General features: G+C 31.2%; 1 protein-coding gene across 1 annotated transcript; it reads right to left on the bottom strand.

The window, feature by feature from the left end:
• Positions 1–2600: 2600 nt before the first annotated feature.
• Positions 2601–4280, bottom strand: LOC130821281 (protein MKS1-like). The gene has a single exon (XM_057686975.1). The coding sequence runs from the start codon at positions 3669–3671 to the stop codon at positions 2985–2987; it is 687 nt and encodes a 228-aa protein (XP_057542958.1). The 5' UTR covers positions 3672–4280; the 3' UTR covers positions 2601–2984.
• Positions 4281–24241: the final 19961 nt, after the last annotated feature.

Genomic DNA, 24241 nt, shown 5'->3' with positions numbered 1-24241 from the left:
AGGACATTCGAGTATCAATCAATCAGCAACAACCTCAACCCTAACCTAACACATGAAGAACAAGCACCAAACTTAGGGTTTCACTAAACCACAATCCCTAAGGAAACTACTCACATAATGAAAACAACTAAGATAAAGCAAGTAAATGAGAGCATGATTGAAAGCATAAAGAACAAGAGATAAACAAACCAACAAGAAACAAGAACAAGATAATAAATAAAACTAGCAACTACTCTACAAAGCAATAAATGAAGTAAAAACAATATTGAAGAGCAAGTAAACAATAAATGAAGCAAATACTTAAAGCAAAAGTGAAGAAAGCAATAAAGAGCAATAAATGAAAGTATTGAAAGACAAGAAAGCAATAAAGGAAGAAATAAACTTACATAACCAAAGCTTGAAAAAAAGAATAAGAGAAATCCAAAGATACAAAGTTTGAATGTAAATGAAAGCAATAAATCTACACTAGGGCATAAATGAAGAAGAAAGCAATAAAGATTGATGTTCTAAGTTGAGAGGGAGTCTCTCAAAGTAGGCTAAGGGTTACATTCAGAAATAGGGAATATATATAGCTTAGGAACAAAGGGGAATAAAAAGCTCTAAACAACCCACGAAGTACAACTTGCGAAGAAATAAAGATCCACAGTCCTGAGGGGCCATTCGACCGAATCCTTGGTCCATTCACTCGAATGGGCACCCATTCGACCGAATGGGGCTCCATTCAGGGTTTTCCAGCAAGTTTAGACACATTTCCATGAAGTTTAAAGACCATCGCCCGAAGTAGGGTTCCATTCAGCCGAATCTAGCTTCATTCGACCGAATGGTGGTGTGGTTCGGTCGAATGCTTCCTTTCTTTGTCCAATTTAATCTTTAAAAGTTCTAGATGGTGGCTTGTACGGCAGCCATTCAAGCAAACTAGATAAAGGAAAATTAATGGTCCCCTTCTGAACAACATCCTTAGCAAAGGCACGAGAAAGAGTAGCTGCTATGAATTTAACAAAAGCCATATTCAAACAAGAGAAAATATAGAGATAATAGGGAAGAAGATGAAGAGATTGGAGTACAGTAGATAAAAAAAATTAACCAAGGATTGATTAAAGAATTAATTCAAATCTAAAGGGAAATGCAACGAATTTGAAGTAAAGAATGAAAATGAAGAAAGTCAATAGTATTTATAGGGAAAAACAAAACAGTTTAAGGCCACCTTTTCTAAACAGAAAAAGGGTGACGCACATTTAATGCAAAGATTGCTAAAGCGAGTTTAATAGCGGAAAACTACCTTAAGTGTAATGTGTGACGCCTAAACGTGTCAGACCTAAAATCCAAAACAATATATAATTGGGTTTGCCAAAGAAAAACATACCAAAGTTGTGATCGAGATAACCACGTACATAGAGGGATTGTATCTATATAACACTATTAAGACGATAAAGCCCCGAGTACAGTATTGTCGCTAAAGAGTCAAGAACTATGAACCTTGTCCCATGATCCATAGGTCTGGATAAAATCCTAGGGGTAAGATCCTAATCCAACATTATTAACTAGGATATCTAATCAAAATATGATCTAACAGGACCAAACATTAATATTAAAGTTGAAAGGAAACAGTGTCGCTGCAGTACCATGTCTATACTTGGAACGTGACTGTTGAACACTTCTGTCAACAAGGGATTGAAGTTTCCTCAAAACGGGTAAAAGTTGTTCATTGTATTAAATGCTCCTTTACATAGCTAATGTAGAGCTACCAAATGCAAGAGAATAGCTGACACAACACAAAAAGATGAGGAAAAGGGTAAAGAATGGTAAAAGGAATGACAACGGTAACATTTCTAAGGCAAAAAGGTGCATGTCTTAGTACTATTAGATCTCTAAGACAACGATGAGATATAAATATTTCTATATTCATCCCCTTTAAGGTAATAAACTGAATAGAAAACAAATTGAACTCATTACTCTCTATCGTTCATATTAAGTTATCTTGTGGTATTACTATTGACATATTGATATTTATGGTATTGTTGATGATTTTTTGATAGTGATATGTTATTCATTCTTATTTGACAGTTTAGTAACTCTTTGAAGTTGAACAATAAGTTCAATTGAATGAAAGAAACTTATTGTTAGTCAAACTTTGAGAAATTGGGGATTTATGGTTAGGAAATTAGGGGTTGAGAAATCAAAGAAATTGGGGAATTAGGATTAGGGAGTTAGAGGAAATGTGATCTTTTAGATAATTTTCGATATAATGAATCTCATAAACTTGGCTTCCTTTCTTATTAACAATTTCCAAACGTTTTTTAGTAAAGGTTAAACTCAATTTTATCGCGTGGATTTTTTTTATAAAAAAACCTTTGACTAACATGTGAAAATTTTGATTAGGTTAACCTTAGGGTTACCACGTAAATTTTAAAAAATCTTTGTCTATCACATGAAAAATTCAATGTCAAAAGGTTACCTTTTGACATTAACAAAATAATTTTCCTATTAGAAGAATTAATGAAAAAGTCATCGAGAACTTCATAATATATACTCCCTCCAATTCAGCACTAACGTCCCATTTACTTTATGCACTCTATCCAATGCACTTATTCAATTCTAAATATCCCAAATGACTATGTTTTAACTTATATATTAATAATAAAATACAAATTAAGGATAAGAGATAAATAATGTCCAAAAAGTAAATAAAATATTAGTGCTAAATTATAGGGAGTATATACTACCATGAACCATCAAATTATCAATAGTGAAAATTACAATATACAAATCCATCTAATACTAGTAATAATCTAACCCAAAAGGTAAAACAAAATTTAATAAACTTGTGGGCCCATTATTTAACCCATCTAAAATTTTTTTTGTCTCCTGTACGACTAATTTACACCACCAAATACTAGTACACATTATACAAATCGATTTTTCAACCTCCCACCAAAAAATAAAAAATTCAAGATCTAGCAAGAAATAAAAAAAAAAAAAATAAATCAAAATTGAGAGTCAAAGTTGTTGAATAGATCACCAAATGAAGAAGGCGAGGGAGAAACAATTGGATTTGATGAAAACAAAGCAGATGGACTTGGCAAAAAACTTGAATAAAACGGACTCATCATCAATTCACCTAACCCAAACCCGAATTGATTTTCCGTCGCCGGAGAAAACATTGTTGATGAAACCGTCGGTAAATTTGCTGGCGCCGGCGATAAAATCCCAGGTATATGACTCATATCTACAAAATTATCGATTTCTTCATTCTTTCTCTGTGATCCTTCTCCAATCATCACCATATCGAGAAAATCATCACCTATTAATAAATTCTCTCTTCTATCTCTAGTTCCTGGACTTGTCCTTTCAATTGATGCAAATCTTGCTGCAGGAGAAACCGGAACTTCCCCGGGAAAGCTTGATTCTGATGCTGTTGAATCTTTGCCGGTGAGATGTTGAACGATTGATCGGAAATTTGAGGCTTCTACGAAAATGGGTTTTGGGGAAACTGAGTAAATTATTATGGGTTGATTTGTGGTGTGCTGTAATTGAGATTGATTAGGGTTTTTTGGTGCAATTGGGGGTTTTTTTGTAATTTTGTGAGATTCTTTGTTTATTCGAAGTGGGCTTGGTCTTGGACCTTGGATCTGACTCTCTCTTCTTGGTGTCGTTGATGTTGGTGGGTCCATTTTTGCCTGTAAATTGAAAAAATAAGTGTTGTTTTTGGGGGCAATTGTATTTGAGACTGAAAATTGATAAAATCTGAAGTGAAAAATGGGTAGTATTGAAATTTGTTAAAGTAAATCTAGAAATGGGTAGTATTGAAAAAAACAGAGGAAAACAAGGGTTTAGTTAACAAAAATTTGAATATGGAAAAAGGTTAAATTGTGAGTTTTTGGATTATCATTATTCTTGAGCTTATGGGTTGGAAAACAGGGGAAATTTCAAAGTTGAATAGTGGGATTTTTGATGGCCATTGTTAATGAGCTTATGATGAGTAGAAAGTTGTGAGTGAATCTGGAAATGGGGGTTGTTGTTTGGAAGTGGAAAGAAGAGACTTTTTGTTTTCCTCCTATAAGTGTTTCTCTATCTTATCTCTCACTACCTTTTGCAAGAAATTTAGGGGATTGGTTAGGAAAAGTATGAGATAATGAGCATGTTTCTACTTGAATTTTTAGTAATGCAAGTTGATTTTTATAGGAAAGACCAAGGAAAGTTAACAAGTCAATATGTGGAATAGTCAAACATAAGATGATATTCATAGAGTGTAGGCTAAAGAAGGGTGGAATGTAGAAACTGTTGAAGGGGGGCTGCAAATAAGATAAATATAAAAATGGGCTATTAATATTATAATGGGTAAGAAGGAAAAAAAAGGCAATTGATTTTAGAAAGGGTTTTTTTGGTGCATGTGCACAAGAATGTGGGGTTGGGGTGAACAGGAATAGAAGCCACTAATAATGATGAAGACAATTGGAGTCTTGATTGGAAATGGCTATTGAGCTTATAGCACCAATGATATGATAACAAGTACTAGTGATCTAATATTAGTAAGTGGTAATCATTGTGGATATTAACTAACTTAAGTTTAATTTTAGTAGAATAAGTTGTGTTTTGGGGTTGGTGCTCAATTGTGAAAACAATTGAATTGAAATGAATGAATTTGGATCAAGTGTATGGAGGCCAATTGGATGAAAAGTTAAAAAAATGAAAAATATAAGTGTGGAGTAATGACTTAATTGAATTTAACTAAATTGAATGTAAAGCTATATTGTGTTATGTTGAAAACTAATTTTCTAAATTGATGTAACTAGATTTTGGAGTTGATTTAAACTTATATAAATGGAAGTTAAGTAAAATTTATCTAAAATCTAAAAGTTGTGCAATGAAATATGAGAGTAAAAGCGATGAGTTTAATTGAATTAAATTAAGTTAAGTAGAGAACTAAATTGAACTAAAGTAATAGAGTTATAATTGAAAATAAGTTCATGAGAACAAAACATTAAGTTAATCGACTTACTCCTAATTGTTTAAGAGAGTGGGTGTTAGGAGGGATGGAACTTCAATGACTTACCTAGTTATTAAGTAAAGTTAATCAGGGTTGGTTTGGATAGGAAATGAGTTAGGGCTATACCTTCTCTAAATCTTCCAATTCGTATTAGAATCAACATTTTATCTTTTTCGAGTTTACAGAAGGCTTTTGCCACTTTGCTTCTTCTCTTGTCTAACCTACAACATCTTTAAATTTGCTCTGCTTCACGAATTTTAATGCTCACAAAACCAATTAAGAGCTCCCCTCATGCCTCTATTAGGAAGATTTATCTCTTTATCAAATGCAATTATGACTTTATAACAATCCTTGATGTCTCAATGTAATACTAGTGTTTTATACATAATGTCAAGGTTGTTAGAATCGGAATCTTACCTAGGATAGATATGACTGTAGGATCAAAATCGGTAGAATCGAATTGTAGCATTGTAAGATCCTATAAATATGTTTTGATATGCTGTAGGGTGATTGAAAATCAATCATATTTGTTCATATTGGTTCCTTTTTAAACATTTGAGTTGTATAAATAGAGTTATTTGATAGTATCTTTTAATTGATTAAAAGAAATACTTTGATAATTAGTAAGTACATGACTTTCATAATCTTAGTGATAATGTATATCCAACTTTTATATATATATATATATATATATATATATATATATATATATATATATATATATATATATATATATATATATATATATATATATATATATATATATATGTATATAAAGTGACTTCGAATTTTGATCAATTTTTGAAATTATAGTTTTTATGAAGTAATATATTTTATATGAAAACAAAATCAACCTTAAACGAAATGGGTTTTTAAATACCAATAAACTATAATACAATTATAAATCTAGTTTTATAATATTTTATAATTAGAAAAATATATTTTCTTTGGATTAAAATATAAATTCTTTTATTAAAGCATATAAAATAAGCTTTTGTCAATATTATTTGTGAAAATGATTTATAACTACTACAAAGTTTTATAATAATAAACCTGATATTAACATTGAAATCAACAAATTTTTTAGAAGGAAATATAAGTAATGTAGGTAAATTCAATTGACCTTTAAAAAAATAAAAAGTATTGTAATTTTTACTCAATATAATATTAACATTTCATAAAAGAAAACTTGGTTTTTTCAAACTTAAAAGTTAAAAAAAAAAATAACTCCATAATATTTGGCTCTTAAGAATGTATATCTAGAGAGGTCACTATTCCTACTTTATGATTAAGCCTACTTAAACTAGAATTGAGAGAAGCTTAAAAATAGGGCTATTACACTAACCTTGCCTTAAAAACGCTATTGTTTTCAATTTGAAAATCCATTGCAACCAATATGTGTTACGCCATTAGGCTAATCAACGAAGTCCAATACTTGATTTTCAGACATAGATTCCATTTCTGAATTCATAGCTTCAAGCCATTTACCAGTAGGTTCTTCATACTTTAAAATCACTATTTCAAATTTTTCAGTCAATAAGAAATCGACATACTTCTTTGATGGGATTCTTGATCTACTAGACCTTCGTAGGGCAGCTACTGGAGAAATATTCTTCTCAACAATTTGAGAATTTTCGCGCGAACTAGGTTTGAGTGGAGCAACAAGAACCAGTTGAAATCACTTCTTGCAGCACGAAGTCATGCATAAAAGAGTATCATGCACATGATGCATTTCCTCATCCACAGGCAATGGCATAAGTACTTCTGCTTTATGATGTAGAGTGATCCATATCCATTTGTTGCGTATCTTGAATTTCTTAAAGAAAGATATTACTTCCACTTACCTTTTTGGAAATAAAATCTTTTTCCAAGAAAGTACCATCCTTAGCAACAAACACTTTCCATTAACATACATACCCAACTAATTAATTAGAATGAAGTTGAATTTTGCTTCAGGAAAAAAAACCTTCACCAGCAACTTCCTTAATAATAGAAGTCGTCTTAAACTATTTGTGTGCAACTTTTAGGTCTCCCTTTGAAATAAATGCTGAAAACTATTCTAACTTGAAACATATTAGAGAAGTTCCTTGTAGGTTCATTAGATAGTGTTACTTGTATTTGAGTACCCTACAACTCATCAAAACCTACACATGAAAAACTCAATTCAAACAATAAACACAAAGATTCAACTCATCATGACTTTATTCAGCTTACAACTTCATCAGTTAACTCAACAATAAATAACTTCTTGTTTAGGCTTTAACACAATACCATAATCTTCAATTTTGACATCAATTGTCACATTGACATATTTGTGTAGTTTTAACGTCATCCCAACATCCAACCTAAAGCTAGCACTTTATGTTGAAGATATATCATTTATAGTTAGTGACTTAGTGTTCACCGTACGAAGTAAATAATTTTGTCTAAGTAGCTATTAGAGAAACGTCCTTTTTAATTAATTAATTAAACTTCCATCACTCTTGGGTTCAAGCCAAATTTCATAATAGAATTCCCATTAGTCATTGCAGTTAATCATAATTTAATTCAATGGTTTCTCTTATAGCAATCTTAAAAAAAGTTTAAGCAAGATGAATCCTAGAACTCATAACAAGGTCAATTAGACGCATCCAAAGACTTCTTATATGCATTAAATTAGTTAGTAGTGTTCATCAATCAACGGATAAGAATTCTAACTATCCAAAATCTGCAAGTCGTATATCATGACAAAGTCAAACAAAAATCAAATTAAAATCATTTTAAGATAAAAAAAAAAGGTGAATAAAATTATTTATATAAAGTATGACATTTAGGATAACCAGCTTAGGCAGTGTGACTTCATCATAATATTTCTGACATAAATGAACAAGTTCCTACAAGATTACACCCAATTATTTGTCATATATCACTGTGTAAATGGCAGCAACAATATACAAATATATGCTATTCCGAGTGAATCTCGACAAGATTACACCCAAACATAATATCATCAACGTTCAATTAAACTTCAAGAGATATATTTTGTACATGAATGTTATATGAAGTATAACAGTGATTAACAGATAAAAGTGTAAAAGAAGAGTTAAAAATTTTGTACATTAAAGAAATTTTGTGAGTGATTTCTTCTCTAACGTCGACGAGAACCGATATTTCCACAGAAGTTGTTTTTCTTCTCCAGTTAATGTCGTTGTTGGTGGGTATTTCAAAATCCTTTGTACTGCCCTGGATATAAAGAAACATATAATTAGAAAGAGATCATTTACAGTACTGCCCTGGATATAGCGAAGTTTTCATATAAATTTTCTAGTCATCCAATTCACAAGAAAATATATTTGTAATTGGAAGTTAGTTTGACAACTAAATATTCATTTATGCTGGACCAAAGTGTTGCAACTATCACTTCCTAATCCTAAGTAGTGAAAATATGCAAGCAAAAACATCAGCTTACTTAAATTGGTTGATTGCATCTGCAATAGCAATCCCACATGAGACCAACATTTTATTTAAGATTCTATATTCATCATTTGATCAAGGAACTAAAATAATGTCTAGTGAGGCTTAGCATAGACAAGCCAATTTAGGCTAACTTGTATAACGTTGTTGAGAATTAAAACATAGAACACTTGAGGTGTTAATATATCAATAAGTAAAAGAGCAATAGAGTGACAAAAGGTAGGCCAAGCCAAGCCCAGCCAATCCAATAATAAAGAAACACTTCAAAGTAGTGGATATTTGCAATGCATGCCCCTTACTCTCACAAAGACCAAAGACCAGATTAATTTTTTAATCTATGTGAATGAATTGGAACCATAAGTGATGAGAATGTGTAGTTTCAAATATTGAAACTTATCTCATCAAAAGGATAAAGAACCGAAAAATGGAACTTAGGTAAATTAATAATGAATAAGCATGAACCCTAATTTGAGATCAACGAACCAATTGAAAACCCTAATTCAGATATAAAGAAACAATCATTGTACACTAGTGGAAAAAAACGTATTTGCTGCTAATCATTTGTTACGGTTTTTAATATACGCAGCAATAAATATGAAAAACAATTAAAAAAAAAAATTCTTCAAATGCTGCGGTTAACAAGCAACCCGCAGCAAATAACGTTAATTGCTGCGGTTTTCAACAGGCCCGCAGCAAATAACATACAAATATTCATCAATTTCTGCGGTTAGTGTATGACCCGCAGCAAATAATGCTTCAGGAATAATATGCTTAATGTTAATTGCTGCGGTTAGACGAGGGGCCCGCAGCAAATATACTCTTCTATTTCACAAAATTAAAATTAAACCCGCCATTACTTCATTTCACAAACTGCTACGAACGTATACTGTTGTATTCTCTCAAGCAAACCCACCATTTTCGACATTCAACATTTCATTCTTCATCTTCATCTTCTTCTAAAAACCATAAATTCTTCATCTTCAAAACCTGTTTCAAACCCACCATTGAAAAACACTCAAAAAACTAAGCGATTATTGACTATTTCTTCGAACTTGTTCTTCATCTTCTTGGTTCATAAACTCACGAAATTTGGTCTTGTTCATCTTCAAAACCCACGACATTAAGGTATTTTTTTTCTCCTTTTAATTTGTTAAGCATTTAAGTTTTGCAAGATATTCATGAAAACACTCGAAAATTAGGGTAACTGTTTGTATACTAATTTTGTTTCTCTGTTTTTCGTTGTAGATAACATAACCCACGAAATCAAAGTAATTATACTTATTTTACTAATTTGCAAGTTCATATCTTTGTTGTTTAACATGTAATTTAGTAATTTAGTGCTAAAGATATCAAATTATTTGTGAATTTTACGTTATTCAAGTTTATGTTATTAGTTTGTTAAATATTTGTGTAATTTGTTAAAAATGTGGTTTGTTGTTATAGTTATGTCTTTAACTATTAGAATTAGAATATGATTTTATTTACAATGTAGTGCTTAATATTGAAGTATGAAGTATAGAATTAGAATATGAAGTATGTATATTTAGGGTTAAATGGATTTAGTATAAATAAGTATATATTTTTAGGGTTAAATAAGTTTGTTATAAATAAGTATATATGTTTAAAAGTTGTGTATTAATTTTGTTTTGAATTAATTAATCACACTAATTAGGATGACAAAAGATCGTTCTTGGATGTATGGAAGCATTGAATCGTCGGAATTTATTGATGGCATATTAGAATTTTGTAGTATTGCAGTTGAACATCAAGTTAGGACGGGGGGAGTTGGTTTTTATTGCCCATATATGGAAATATATCAAAGGTAGATAGTGTTGATATCCTTAGGGAGCACATACTTCGACGTGGGTTTAGGCCTCAATATCATGTTTGGGTTTGGCATAGTGAGAAGGGAGTTTACAAAGAGAAAAATGTTGTTGAGGACGTCAATAATGTGGCCGATGTCAATGAGGATGTATAGATCATGTTGATGGGTATGAGACAGATGAAGAGAATGTCGATGAGGATGTGGATCGTGTTGATGAGATGATGGAGGGAGTCGAGGATAAGTTAGGAAAATGTCCTCGTGTTTTTGACTTGTTGACAGAGGCTTCTCAAAATCCTTTGTACCCTGGATGTACAAAGTTGCGATTTTATGCTAGAAATTGAAAATCATAGTCATATGCTAGAAATTACGTGTTAAGTTGCGGTTTTATGCGTTTTTAAGCGTTTTTGACACTTTTGCGCATAAAGTAGCTCAAACTTTGTTTGATTTGCACAAAACTTGGCACACAAAATTATTTGGTATATATTATTGTGTTGAAGTGGTTAGAATTGAAAATCATTGTCATATGCTAGAAATTACGTGTTAAGTTGAGATTTTAATGGTTTTTAAGCGTTTTTGCCACTTTTGCGCATAAAGTAGCTCAAACTTGGTTTGTTTTGCACGAAACTTGGCACACAACACTATTTGGTATATATTATTGTGTTGACGTGGTTAGGATTGAAAATCATAGTCATATGCTAGAAATTACGTGGTTAAGTTGCGTATAAAGTGAGAATTCTTATTAATCACAAAACTGAATCCATATACGTGAGAGACAACCTCTATTTATAGGTTTGTAGCTAGCTAACGGCTATAAACATCACGTGCTATACAATATGCCTCTTAAAACAACAATTAAAAACCAGAACACTTAGTTTGGACACTGATCAGCACTAATCAGTGATTGGCCCACCTTGCGCTCGTATCCTAGTGAGCTGTGTGCACCACATTCATGGTTCTTGGGCTTTGATGGCTTGGTCCATGTATGGAGATAATGTTTCCATGGTTTTTTGGCTCAAGATATCCTTGGTTAAGGCTCAAACTATGCGGCAAGGCAGGCTGGTCAGCAGGTAGGCTGCTGTCCTTAACTGCCCTCTTTTGTTGTTTCTTGGTTTGGTATTGTTAATTAGCTCAACTTGGTTTGTTTTGCACGAAACTTGGCACACAACACTATTTGGTATATATTATTGGGTTGAAGTGGTTAGAAATGAAAATCATAGTCATATGCTAGAAGTTACGTGTTAAGTTGCGATTTTATGCGTTTTTAACCGTTTTTGGCACTTTTGCGCATAAAGTAGTTCAAACTTGGTTTGTTTTGCACGAAACTTGGCACACAACACTTTGGTATATATTATTGTGTTGAAGTAGTTAGAATTGAAAATTATAGTCATATGCTTGAAATTACGTGTTAAGCTGCGATTTTATGCGTTTTTAAGTGTTTTTGGCACTTTTGCGCATAAAGTAGCTCAAACTTGGTTTGATTTGCACAAAACTTGGCACACAACATTATTTGGTATATATTATTGTGTTGAAGTGGTTATAATTGAAAATCATTGTCATATGCTAGATATTACATGTTAAGTTGCGATTTTAAGGGTTTTTAAGCGTTTTTGCCACTTTTGCGCATAAAGTAGCTTAAACTTGGTTTGTTTTGCACGAAACTTGGCACACAACACTATTTGGTATATATTATTGTATTGAAGTGTTTAGAATTGAAAATCATAGTCATATGCTAGAAATTACGTGTTAAGTTGCGATTATAAGGGTTTTTAAGCGTTTTTGCCACTTTTGCGCATAAAGTAGCTCAAACTTGGTTTGTTTTGCACGAAACTTGGCACACAACACTATTTGGTATATATTATTGTGTTGAAGTGGTTAGAATTGAAAATCATAGTCATATGCTAGAAATACGTGTTAAGTTGCGATTTTATGTGTTTTTAAGCGTTTTTGCCACTTTAGCGCATAAAGTTGCTCAAACTTGGTTTGTTTTGCACGAAACTTGGAAAACAACACTATTTGGTATATATTATTGTGTTGAAGTGGTTAGAATTGAAAATCAGTCATATGCTAGAAATTACGTGTTAAGTTGCGATTTTAAGGGTTTTTAAGCGCTTTTGCCACTTTTGCGCATAAAGTAGCTCAAACTTGGTTTGTTTTGTACGAAACTTGGCACACAACACTATTTGGTATATATTATTGTGTTGAAGTGGTTAGAATTGAAAATCATAGTCATATTCTAGAAATTACATATTAAGTTGCGATTTTATGCGATTTTAAGATTTTTTGGAACTAACATTTATTTTCTCTTAGTGCTTTCAACAACCTTCTACTTTCGTTGATTGCGGCTACTGCGCGTTGAAGTACATGGACGATATTATAAAATCCGTGAAGGATTTTGGATTCGAAAATATAGATGTCGTATTTGTTACATTCTTAAATCATTATTATTGGTAAAATCTAATGTTTATTAATCTTTTAATTTTATATTATATTATAGGTTTTATACGACATTTCGAGGGAAACACGCCATCTGAGAAGTGGAGAGATGCGCGAATTAAAAGTCAAGATTGCCGCGTACCTTGCTAATTTTTGTCTTTGATAAATTATAATTAGTATAGATTTTTTAGGACTTTAATGTATATTATATATATATGTACGTACATAATATTATATTATATATACGATTGAGTGTTTATTATTACAAAGAGATTATTGGTGATTATTTGTGATTATCATTGGATTATTATTGGATTAATCATTGTTATTACATTGTACATTATTATAGGATTATTATTAGTACAAAACGAAAAAAGAAAAGAAAATACCAACTATTTGCTGCGGTCAGCCCACAAAACCGCAGCAAATAAGTGGCATTATTTGCTGCGGTTTTGAGGGTTGACCGCAGCAAATAATGCCACTTATTTGCTGCGATTTTGGGGGCTAACCGTAGCAAATAATCTTCTTTATTTGTTGGGGTTTTGGTTTGACCGCAGCAAATAATGCCCTTTTTTGCTATGGTTTTAAACCGTAACCTTTAAAATGGGCCATTTGCTGCTATCACTATTGCTTGGGGCCAAAATCGCAGCAAATAACTTTTTTTTCACTAGTGGTACCTGATAGTCTTCTTAATTCATCATTGTATTTCCTGTAAGAACAGAAATTGTGTAGGAGAAATAGGAGTTTATTTGAGAAATCTGATGAAGAAAATGGTAAATCAAGAAGCAAGGGAGGAGGAAAGAATTGAATAAGATCAAGCATAGGTGGAGAAAATCATGAAAGGAAGGAAAAGGGGATGGAAATGAAAAAAATGGGCCAATGTAGTAGGAAGGAAAGAGACTCAAATAACATATTAAACATGGAATTCACTATTCATAAGAAGATTGCAAATAGTACTAGTGACTTACAAATATTTGATTCTTAATGGATAAAGGATTAATATATGCATAAGAACCTGTTTTAGATGTAAAGAAATATGTTTCATGAAATTCCTTTTAACGTATATAAGTTCATACATCGCTATTAATTATCCTCTTGTATATTTTAATATGAAAATATGTGATATTCTTTTTACTATTTTGATTCAATTAGGAGAAGTTAAAATATGGATTATAATTGCATAATTAAAATTGGATTTTAATTGGTTTGGATTATAATTATATATAATTAAAATTGGATTTTTAATTAGTATAAGTATTCATTATTTTATATTGTATGATAATAAAAAAAAATAATGAATTGAGTTATGTTGATGTATTGGACACTTAAAATAATTCAAGAAATTATTATAAGTATTCATATTTTCACGACATTTGTTCCCCAAATTCAATATCAAGATTCACAAATTTGACTTTAGAATGATTCTTGTTCGAAAATTGGTTCTTTATTGTTTGAATTGCATTACCCAAAAATTAGTTTGTTGTTTGATTGAGTAATTTGAACCCAAAAACATTATTTAATTTTCGATTTCAAACCCCAGATATTTCCCCTATTTGATTGAATTCATGAACTTTGTGAAATTTCATAATGAATCATTTCTAAACTATAATTATAAGATATTATATATTTTTCCCTTTTGGAATCATATTTGAACATTTGATGGTCGAAATTTCATTTCAATGTAGCAAAACACTTGTGCAGTAACGTCCATCTTGGCAGCTGGCATGGCTCAAGCCACGGTAGCTAGTCTGTTTTGAGTGGTTGGCACGAGGTTTGGAACTGTATTGGAGTATTTTCCGGTGTTTTGGTGTTTGTTGTGGAATGGCAGCAGCCATGGATGACCTAATTTGTTTCGGTAGGGAAAGGAGAAAGGAGAAAGGGCAAGGGGAAGAGACGCAGGCCTGTTGGGTGGGTCAACTATTTTTTTTATTTTTTTCACAGAAGTAATTCAATGCAATTATAAATCAATTAATTTTTTATTAATTTATACTTTTAATTAGTAATTGAATAAAATAATTATAGTGGTTTAAAGTTTCTATTTTAATTTGGTCATAAATTTGGAAATTTAACCAATTAAATAAGATTCTTATGCTTTAATTTTATTAATGTGATTGATTTAAATTAAATGATTAATGCTTAGTTTGAATACATGATTAGGAACATTAGGATTTTCAAATTCAGGTGGTTGTTTAACATAGAATTCTTGTAAATAACTATTTAAAAATTCACATTAAATATCCATTTGATATAGTTTAATATTCATGTAAGAAGCAAAAGCAAGCATAATTTGAATAAATTCTAAAATATAGCAATAGGCGCAAAAGTTTCATCATAATTAATACCTTCCTCTTGGTTATAGCCCTGAGCTACTAACCTTTATTTGTTTATTATGATCTCTCCATCCTCATTAAGTTTATTTCGAAAGACTTATCTAGTTCCAATGATGGTGTGATCTTGTGGTCTTTCAACTAGTTCTCATACTTTGTTTCTTTCAAACTCGTGTAACTCACTTTGCATTGCAATGATCCACTCTGATTCTTTTATTCCTTCCTTAATATTCTTTAGTTCTACAGGAGAAGTAAAAGTAGAAAATGCACATAAATGTTTAAGAAAAGATTGTATACCTTTTGTTGGATCACTAATGATATTGTTGAGATGAGATGAAAATATGAATCTCTTTCTTAAAATGGATGATGTGTTATCATAGAGAGAGCCGGTTGGCACTTTCTTTGAAGAGTCTTTAGTTGGAGTATAAAAAATAGCACGTTTATGTTGTCTTTCCAAATCTTGAGCATTAGTCTCCTGATCAGGTTATGAGTCTTTAATGAGCTCAACCTATTGTCATCGAAATGTCTATTAAGATTTAAGTCATTAAATACATCACTTAATGTACCATTATCTAATTCATCAAACACAACATATATCCTTTCTTCAATCATATTTGTACGCTTGTTTAGCACTCTATTAGCGTTACTATTTAATGAATATCTTAGGAAGATAACTTCATCACTTCAAGCATCAAACTTACCTAAGTTGTCTTTACCATTATTATGAATAGAATACTTATAACCGAATGGTCTAAGGTAGGAAATATTTGGTTTTCTTCCTTTCAATAACTCATATTGTGTTTTCTTTAATATGGGTCGAATAAGACATCTATTACGCACATAATTTTTTGTATTAAGCGCTTCAGCCCAATATTGTTTAGCTAATCCATTTTCAATGAGCATAGTCCTAGCCATTTCTTCTATAGTGCAATTTTTTCTTTCAACAACATCATTTTGTTGAGGTGTCCTAGGAACTGAAAAGTTGTGAGTTATACCATATTTTTCACAAAAGAAATTCAATCCTAATTGATCAACTTCTCTTCTATGATCACGAACAATTGGAAAATTTAGCAGACGTTGTGCAACGGTCCGGTTTAAGTGACCCGGAAGTCCATATGAAAATACAAATTCCAGTTCACTCTTTGGACTCTAGAGAAGACTTTTGTTTAGGATCGTCAACGTTCCGTCGACAAAGAAATATAGCTAAAACGAAAACAGTACCAACGTGAAAGAAAATAAGTCAGCGGAAGCTCTTACGTAAAATTCGAGAGCCTAAAGGCCTCTAGACAAATTAATTGAAATAAGCGGAAGCAAAAAGAAAACTACACTATCTCTTGTTACATAAGTACAGAGTTTCTTTCTACTCATAATCTAATACAAAAAGGTAAAAGCATAGACTTGATGATTACGGGTTCTAAGTCGAGACCTCACTCCAGACCCCAACTGCAATCAACCTACTAGTCGTCGTATGACAACACACAGTAGGTTCCAAAGAAACAAACCAATACACATCAGAGACTTCATACAAATATCAATCAGGTTGAATACAAGCAATATGTTTATCCTAGCATGCATAGACTCTAATACATTCATTATTAGTTAATCCCAACTTGTAATGTTTGCTCGTCATGACCAAAATAACTCTATCAAGATCACATTTACAAAATCCTTCAAGAGACTTACAATTTCATAATTTATGATAACTAAATTAAATACTTAATTCTCTCAACAAATTAAATTTTGTAGAGAATTATAAAAACAATTCACCCTTTTAAATCAAGACATATATATAAATATAACACAATCCTTCAAATAAATCAAATTTTGCTAAAGGATTTATAAATTCTTGGATGACTACATTACTTGATCCATACCATTTAAATTTCATCTAACAAATTGAAATTTTGTTAGAGAAAATAGACCATAAGAAATTTATTTAAATATCAATATAACTTTAAATTTTTAATTCTTATAACAAATTTAAATTTTGTTAAAGAATATTGATCATGAAGTTCTTTTCTTAATCCTTTTAACAAATTATAGTTTATTAAAGGATTATTAGAGAAAAGTTTTATATATAAAAGAAAAATATTCAATCCTCCTATAAGTCATAGGATATCATCATACATAAAATATAATTCATTTTAAAAATCTTGTATATAAAATCTATAATTAACAATTCAATTAAACTTACCCTTTGATCAAAAGATTGGATGGAACACAAGAAAATTTTTGTTTTCTTTTGTATGCCGAGAACAAGGAACAAAGGAAAAGGATTTTTCAGAATTTTTTTGTGGCTCTTGAGACAATTGGAAAAGTTATGAAATTTCAAAGAGGCTTATGAATTAATAGGCAATTTAAAACAAGACCATAATTGTGCTATAATGCACAATTATGAGAGGAGTTACAAGACTCCTCCCATGCACACAACTGGCCACCCCTCTATTTTCCCTATATATTATTTTTTTTAATTAGTTAATTAAATAATTATTATATTATTGTTAAAACAGAAAAGAAACATCGCGATAACCTCATACGCGATAAAACTCGTTACCGTTAAAATTTAACTCACTTTATTTCTTATAATTATCTATGTAAAATAATATAATTTAATAATACATATTTATTTTATTTTATTTTATTATTTTCTTAAACCCAATAAATTACGGGGTGTTACACGTTGCATCTCTTTACAACGATTTGAGAACGACTTTAAAGCGTATCCTTTTTTCTTTAAAAAATCAACCCACGTAAATCTAGAAAAATCATCATATGTAACAAGTACATAGGATTTACCTCTTATGCTCCTTACATGCATTGGTCTATATAGATCAATGTGCTTGTAAAATTTCACATGGTCTAGTAGTGCTTACCATTTTTTTTCAGTTTAAATGAACTTCTTAATTATTTACCTCAAACATGCATCACATGAAGGACTGTGCTTGTAGTCAAGGAATGGAAGTCCCTTGACCAGATCTTTATTTGTTACTTCATGCATGATGCGCATATTGATGTGGCCAAGCCTTCTATGCCATTACTTTGGATCGATCATCCGTTATGACCTTTGAACACTTCAAATCTAGAACTGCAATTTTGTTAATATGTAAAGCATAAACATTATCATGTCTTAGAGCTGTAATGAATATATCTCTCGTGTTATGATTTTAACAACACATTTTTCTTTATCAAATATTACTTGATTGCCTTTATCACATAATTGAGAAATTCTTAACAAATTTAATTTCAAGCCATGAACCAAATAAACATTATCAATAAATTTCGAAGAATCCTTACCGATACCTAATATCTTGCATTTAGCTTTGTGGCTTAGAGTAATAGAACTGTTACATTTTTTTATTTATTTTTGAAAATAACAAGACTTTGCAATTCATATGTCTTGAACATCACTATCTAAGATCCACTTTTGTTTTACCTATAAAACAAAAATTAACCTTTCTCAACCTTACTTAGCGGACCAAGTTACAAATTTAGGTGCATACTCGGGATGAACCATGTTAGGTGGTCTTGTTCCCATCGGAACCTATATTTACCTCACCTGTTCACGTAGCTCAAGAGGAAAGGTGTTCTTGATAATATAGCTATCCTTACGTCTGTAAGGACATGTAAATTTAAGATGTCCTTCCTTACAACAATGAGAGCAACAGGGCACTTGCTGGTATTTAGTTGAGCTTTTGACAAACATTGTAATAGTCCGAATAAAGACAACCCTGATATTTACATAAGATTATAAACTCCGAGTAGGAACTCGGAAAATAAAGAACTAGTCAAAGATTGATTATGTTCTTAAGGATAAAGAAATAAGGTTCAAAATCTTTAACTAAATTGCAGCAAAGAATAAAATAAAAAGTCTTACAACTTGAGAGCCTCGTGGCCTCGTTATAATAAAACTAGTGTTTGAAAGTTTTCAACTATTGGCATAATAAGAGACTAGTAAGGACAGTGTTTTCCAATTAGCCATCTCACACGCACCTCTTAACTCCCCACCTATCAATCACTCTGCTAGTTGTCATCACGACAATATCATCACACGTTCAAAGAGCAACGCACACGTCAAAGACTTAATACATGAATAATGAATAGTCAATCAAGCAATGCGTTCATCTTAGCATACAAAGGCTAATTCGTCGCTCGATTAACCCATTATCCAAATTCCCAAATTATGGCGTTGCCTGTTGTTGGGGTCACCAAAGTAAAATATTGGAAGAATACACATGGGAGAGCTAATCCCAAGGCAACTTCCTCACCAAGATGTTGCCCAAAAATTTAACGGGATTTTCAAGGTAAGAGTATGCATACCCTTCCATGAGCACAAAATTCCATAATGAGGGTATCCAAATCCCATATACAACCTATGTGGGCAATAATAACAACCATCCTCAAATTTCTATTTAACTCATTTCCAATTATTCGGTGTGTGTAAATCCTTAAGTGATATATAATATCACACAATTGAATGAAATTACATTACTTCATAATGACAATTGCATAGTCATGCAAAGTCTAAGCGTGAAGTACCTTATTGGCACGTTCAACTTACAAAAGCTTCAATTCAAAGCATTTACTCACCTCTTATGAACCAAGTTCAAAGATGGGATTGATATGAATTGATTATAAAAATTCCAAAGTGAATATAAGCTAAAACCTTCTATATGCTCTTTTTCCTTTGCACTAAACACCCACACTCTCACAAGCTCTCTAAAGTATTTATGAAATTTGTTTGCTTTGATGTTTTGATGAAATGAGATTAAAAGGTCTTGGTGTGGTGTTTAAATAGGGATTATTAGGGTGAATGAAGGGTTTATTCACAATTTTCATTAAAATTAAGGGATATAAATTTCTGAATTCTTCTTTGTATTCCAAGGAGACATGAAGAGTTTTTGGTGTAAGAATATATATTCTTCATGAAGGTTTTATGGATAAATGCTCCTACCACTTTGGTGTTACTACTTTGCATTGAGTGGTGTACTACACCTTACAAAAATCTGAAATTTTTGTATAATAATTTAGAAATGAAAAGTTTAATCTATTGATGGCCATAACTCTACACAACCACCCATAAGCACATGACTCCTCATCCTTCTCTTCTAATTCATGAATAGTTAATAGTTATCATCAATCATTCTTGATTATTTATTATTATTATTATTATTATTATTATTATTATTATTATTATTATTATTATTATTATTATTATGTGTCAATATTAATGGGGTATTACAAAGGTGGTATGATTCTTATAGTCATTAGCATTGTTAAAACCTATACCACGTTTATTAGTTGGTGCTTTTTGAGGAGTCAACATTTTAACAAACTTAACTTCTAAATCATTTAACTTACTCACGGTTTGTTGATTTTTCTCAGACTCTGACGTTATAGTCTTGAGTTTCGTCTCAAGCGAATAATTCTTATTCTGGAGTTCAACGAGTTGTTTCATTTGGATGATATTTAGTTTTTTTAAGACCTTAAAAAATTTGCTAAACTATATTTTCTCAGCCATAAACGTATCATTTTTCTTTATAAGATCTTCACAACCTTCAGCATAGTGGCGTATTCTATCTTCTAATATTTTCTTTTCACCTTTTAATATTTGTTCAATTTGAAACATATTAAAAAGAGCTTTAACCAATTCATCTTTACTAAAAGAGTTAAGAAAGTCTAATATCTCCTTAGAGTTGTGTTCTTCCTCGTTCACTTGATCACTATTAGCCATAAAACACAAGTGGGCTTGTTTATCCAATTCACTTGACTGTCCGAGTCACTTTACTTTGCAACCATTGCTTGCTTCTTCAAGTCCCTCTTTAATATTTTTTCTAATTTTTAGGACAATATGTCATGAGATGCTTTGTTGATCCACATTCAAAGCAAGCAAGTTTGTTAGTTTTATTACTACTAGAGGACTTACCTTTGTAGTTGTTCTTTCACTTATATTTTTTGAATCTTTTTCTTATCTTCATTATACCTTCTAGTCCTCTTGCAATTAGATCGAAAGGATCTTCCTCATCATGACTTTTTGCATTCTCACTTGAGGTTTCTTTACGTTTCTTTTCCTTAAGTGCAAGGTTCTTCATGGATAGTATGATGTGAGTTTCTCCGTCATCAAGGAAGGTAAGTTCATGATTAGTGAGTTTTCCAAAAAGATCATCAAGTAGAAGCGCTCTCAAATCATCATGGATGGTATGATGTCATTTTCATCATGTACGAGGGTAAGTTCACGTTCTCCATTTCGATCTTGGAAGACATCTCAGCACCTTCTGAACCTTCTTTGCATTAGATAAAGTTTTACGAAGAGAATTAAAACTATTAGTAATTAAAGTAAAACGAGTAAACATCTCATTAATATTCTCATCCTTTTTCATTTTGAACATTTTGTACAAGTGCATAAGGATGTTAATCTTTGTCTCCTTGACTTGGCTTGTTCATTCGTATGTCACGACCAATTTATGCCAAATTTTCTTGGCAATCGTACATGATGAAACTCTATTAAATTCAGTACCATTTAGAGCACAAGATAATGATTTATGGCTCTATAGTTTTTGGACATAGCTTCCAAATCACTTTGAGTGTATTCGTATTCAAAATTTTGAACATCGTTTCTAGCGCTATCCCTTTTCATAGGAACTCTCGGTGTTTTAGTGGTAATATCCCATAGCTCCATGTCTTGATCTATCACGAACATCTTAATCATGTTTTCCAATGTGATAATTTTGCTCCACAAAATAAGGGAGGTCTAGAACACGAACGACCTTGGGCAAATAAACCTTCTCCTATCGGATCCATCACAACATATTTAATCCTCACACGTGAGACTCAGCTTTGATACCAATTGAAAGTTGATGAGAAGTTTCTAGAGGGCGGGGTGAATAAAGAGTATGACGGATGGAAATTTTATGTTTGACGATTCGTTCAAGAGCTTGAGAGGTGCTTCAAACTATTTATTGAAAATTGTTCTTAGGCCGATATTAAAACTAATAAAAGAATGATACTAAAGTACGTAATCTAAATATAGACAAAACACATTAACTGTTATCGAGGTTCAGCTATCAATAGCCTACTCCCCCCGTCTATAGGTTCCTTGTCAACCCTTAGTATTCGAACCACTTTTTTTAATTGGAACATAGACCACTCAGAAGATCTCTCTATCTTCTCTCACCAATTTCTTCCCCTTGAAGACCGGTCTACAAATTCTCTCTTTAAAAAAGATAAATCCCATGCTCGAACTAGAGACAATAATCGAATACATTCAAAAGTATTCTAAGTTTGAAGCGTAAATAAAAAATTTAATCTAACTCTATTAAAACTCTAAGACTTACTACAATTGATGAGAGTTAGAAAATAAATGAAGAACAAATTACAATTCTTGACTTAATTCTAGATGTTAAAAATTAAAAGAGACTTAATAGATAAGCGTATGTAATAATGTAGTTCTTCAAGTGTTGATGAAGCTTTATATATATAGTGGTGCCCCATACTAGCCGTTGCATAATATTAGCTTCATCTTTTTATTTTTTTTTTGACTTAGTACAATATTTGAATTCAGCATTAACTTTATTTTAACATTTTTATATGTCTTATGTTCCCCACATATTTCGCATTAACTTTATAAAAAATATTGGGCTTTTGGGCATTATTAAAAGTCGCCGTCTTTTTTATTGTTTTGCCACCCATTATATATTGAAATTCTGATATTGCCCTTATTGAAATTTCAAAACTTTATCTCTTTAACCTCTCTCTATAAAACTCTCTAAACTAAAATTCAATATCGAAACACTATGGAAAAAGAAAATGATCACCAAAATGATTCTAAGCATTGATAACAATCATTAATTTAAAAAAATTGATTGTGTTGAAAATTGATACATGTTCACTCATTTGGCCATAACTTAATAGAAAAAATCACATTAATGCAATGTTGCGGTCTTAAAACCTAGGCTTCAAGATCTTTCCAATAATATTTTATATATCCAATTCCAATAACCGAGCGAGAAATGATGATTGTTTAAAGTTTTCTTGTGGTAAAATTTGATACACGTTCAATCTTTTAACCATAACTTGTTAAAAAAAAATCTAATTAATGCAAAGTTTGGAGCATTAGAAACTAAATCTTCAAGATCTTTTCAACGACATATTACATGCTCAATTCCGATAACCGACCGAGAAATGAGGACCGTTTAAAGTTTGCAGTGATTTTTAGTACATCTAGTCGCGTAAAACACGTGATCGGATCGCGGTGGAGTCGCGTGTTTACGATTGTCATTTCTCGCTCAATTATCGGAATTGGGCATATAATGTATCGGTTGAAAGCTTTAGAAGTCTAGTTTCTAATACCTAAAACCTTTCATTAATAAAATTTTTCTATAAAAAGTTATGACCAAAAGATTGAACATGTATCGAATTTCGGTATAAGCAAAATTTAAACGATCGTCAGTTCTCACTCGGTTATTGGAATTAGGCATATAATATATCATTGGAAAGATATTGAAGTCTAGGTTCTAATGTCACAAATATTGCATTAACGTGATTTTGTTATCAAAAGTTATGATAAAAAGAGTGAACATGGATCTAATTTCATCACAAAACGTGCGACTAGGTTTATTTTTCGATTTTTAAAATTGTTTTCTTTTTTAAGACTAATATTTTTTATTTTAATTTATTAATAGTTTGATTTTAATAATAATAATGGTTATTTTATAACGAAAATTAGATTTAAGGGAATTTTAGTAGTTTCATTGAAAAAGGTGATGACATAATGAAAAAGGTGACAATTTTTAAGGATTTGGTTTTTTATTAGTTGTGGTTCCCATATTTCTTCCACTAACTTTCTTTAAATATTTTGTTTTACTGTTTATGGTCTTCAATTTTACTCCATCAAATTTATTATTCAATAAAATTATATATCCACTATCTAACGGATTCTATTTTTCTTAATTCCCGTGAACATTCCTTGTGTGAAATTCATTAGGGAACAATGGGAGTATATAATATTTTGAACATAACCAACAATAGCGAATAGGAGGAATAACAAATTTTACACCAAGTCTTATATGAGATCGTCTCACCATGAGACAAATCCATATAGTTAGCTCATTTCTATAATTGATCACTTTAAGATTTTAATTGATCACTTTAAGGTTATAACTTATAAGTGATCACTCTAGGACAACATAAAATGATCTATTTAGAACTATAAGTGATAAC

The sequence above is a fragment of the Amaranthus tricolor genome, chromosome 8, assembly GCF_026212465.1.
Source record: "Amaranthus tricolor cultivar Red isolate AtriRed21 chromosome 8, ASM2621246v1, whole genome shotgun sequence".
NCBI classification, from domain to species: domain Eukaryota; kingdom Viridiplantae; phylum Streptophyta; class Magnoliopsida; order Caryophyllales; family Amaranthaceae; genus Amaranthus; species Amaranthus tricolor.
This window is presented reverse-complemented; position numbering and strand designations above follow the sequence as displayed.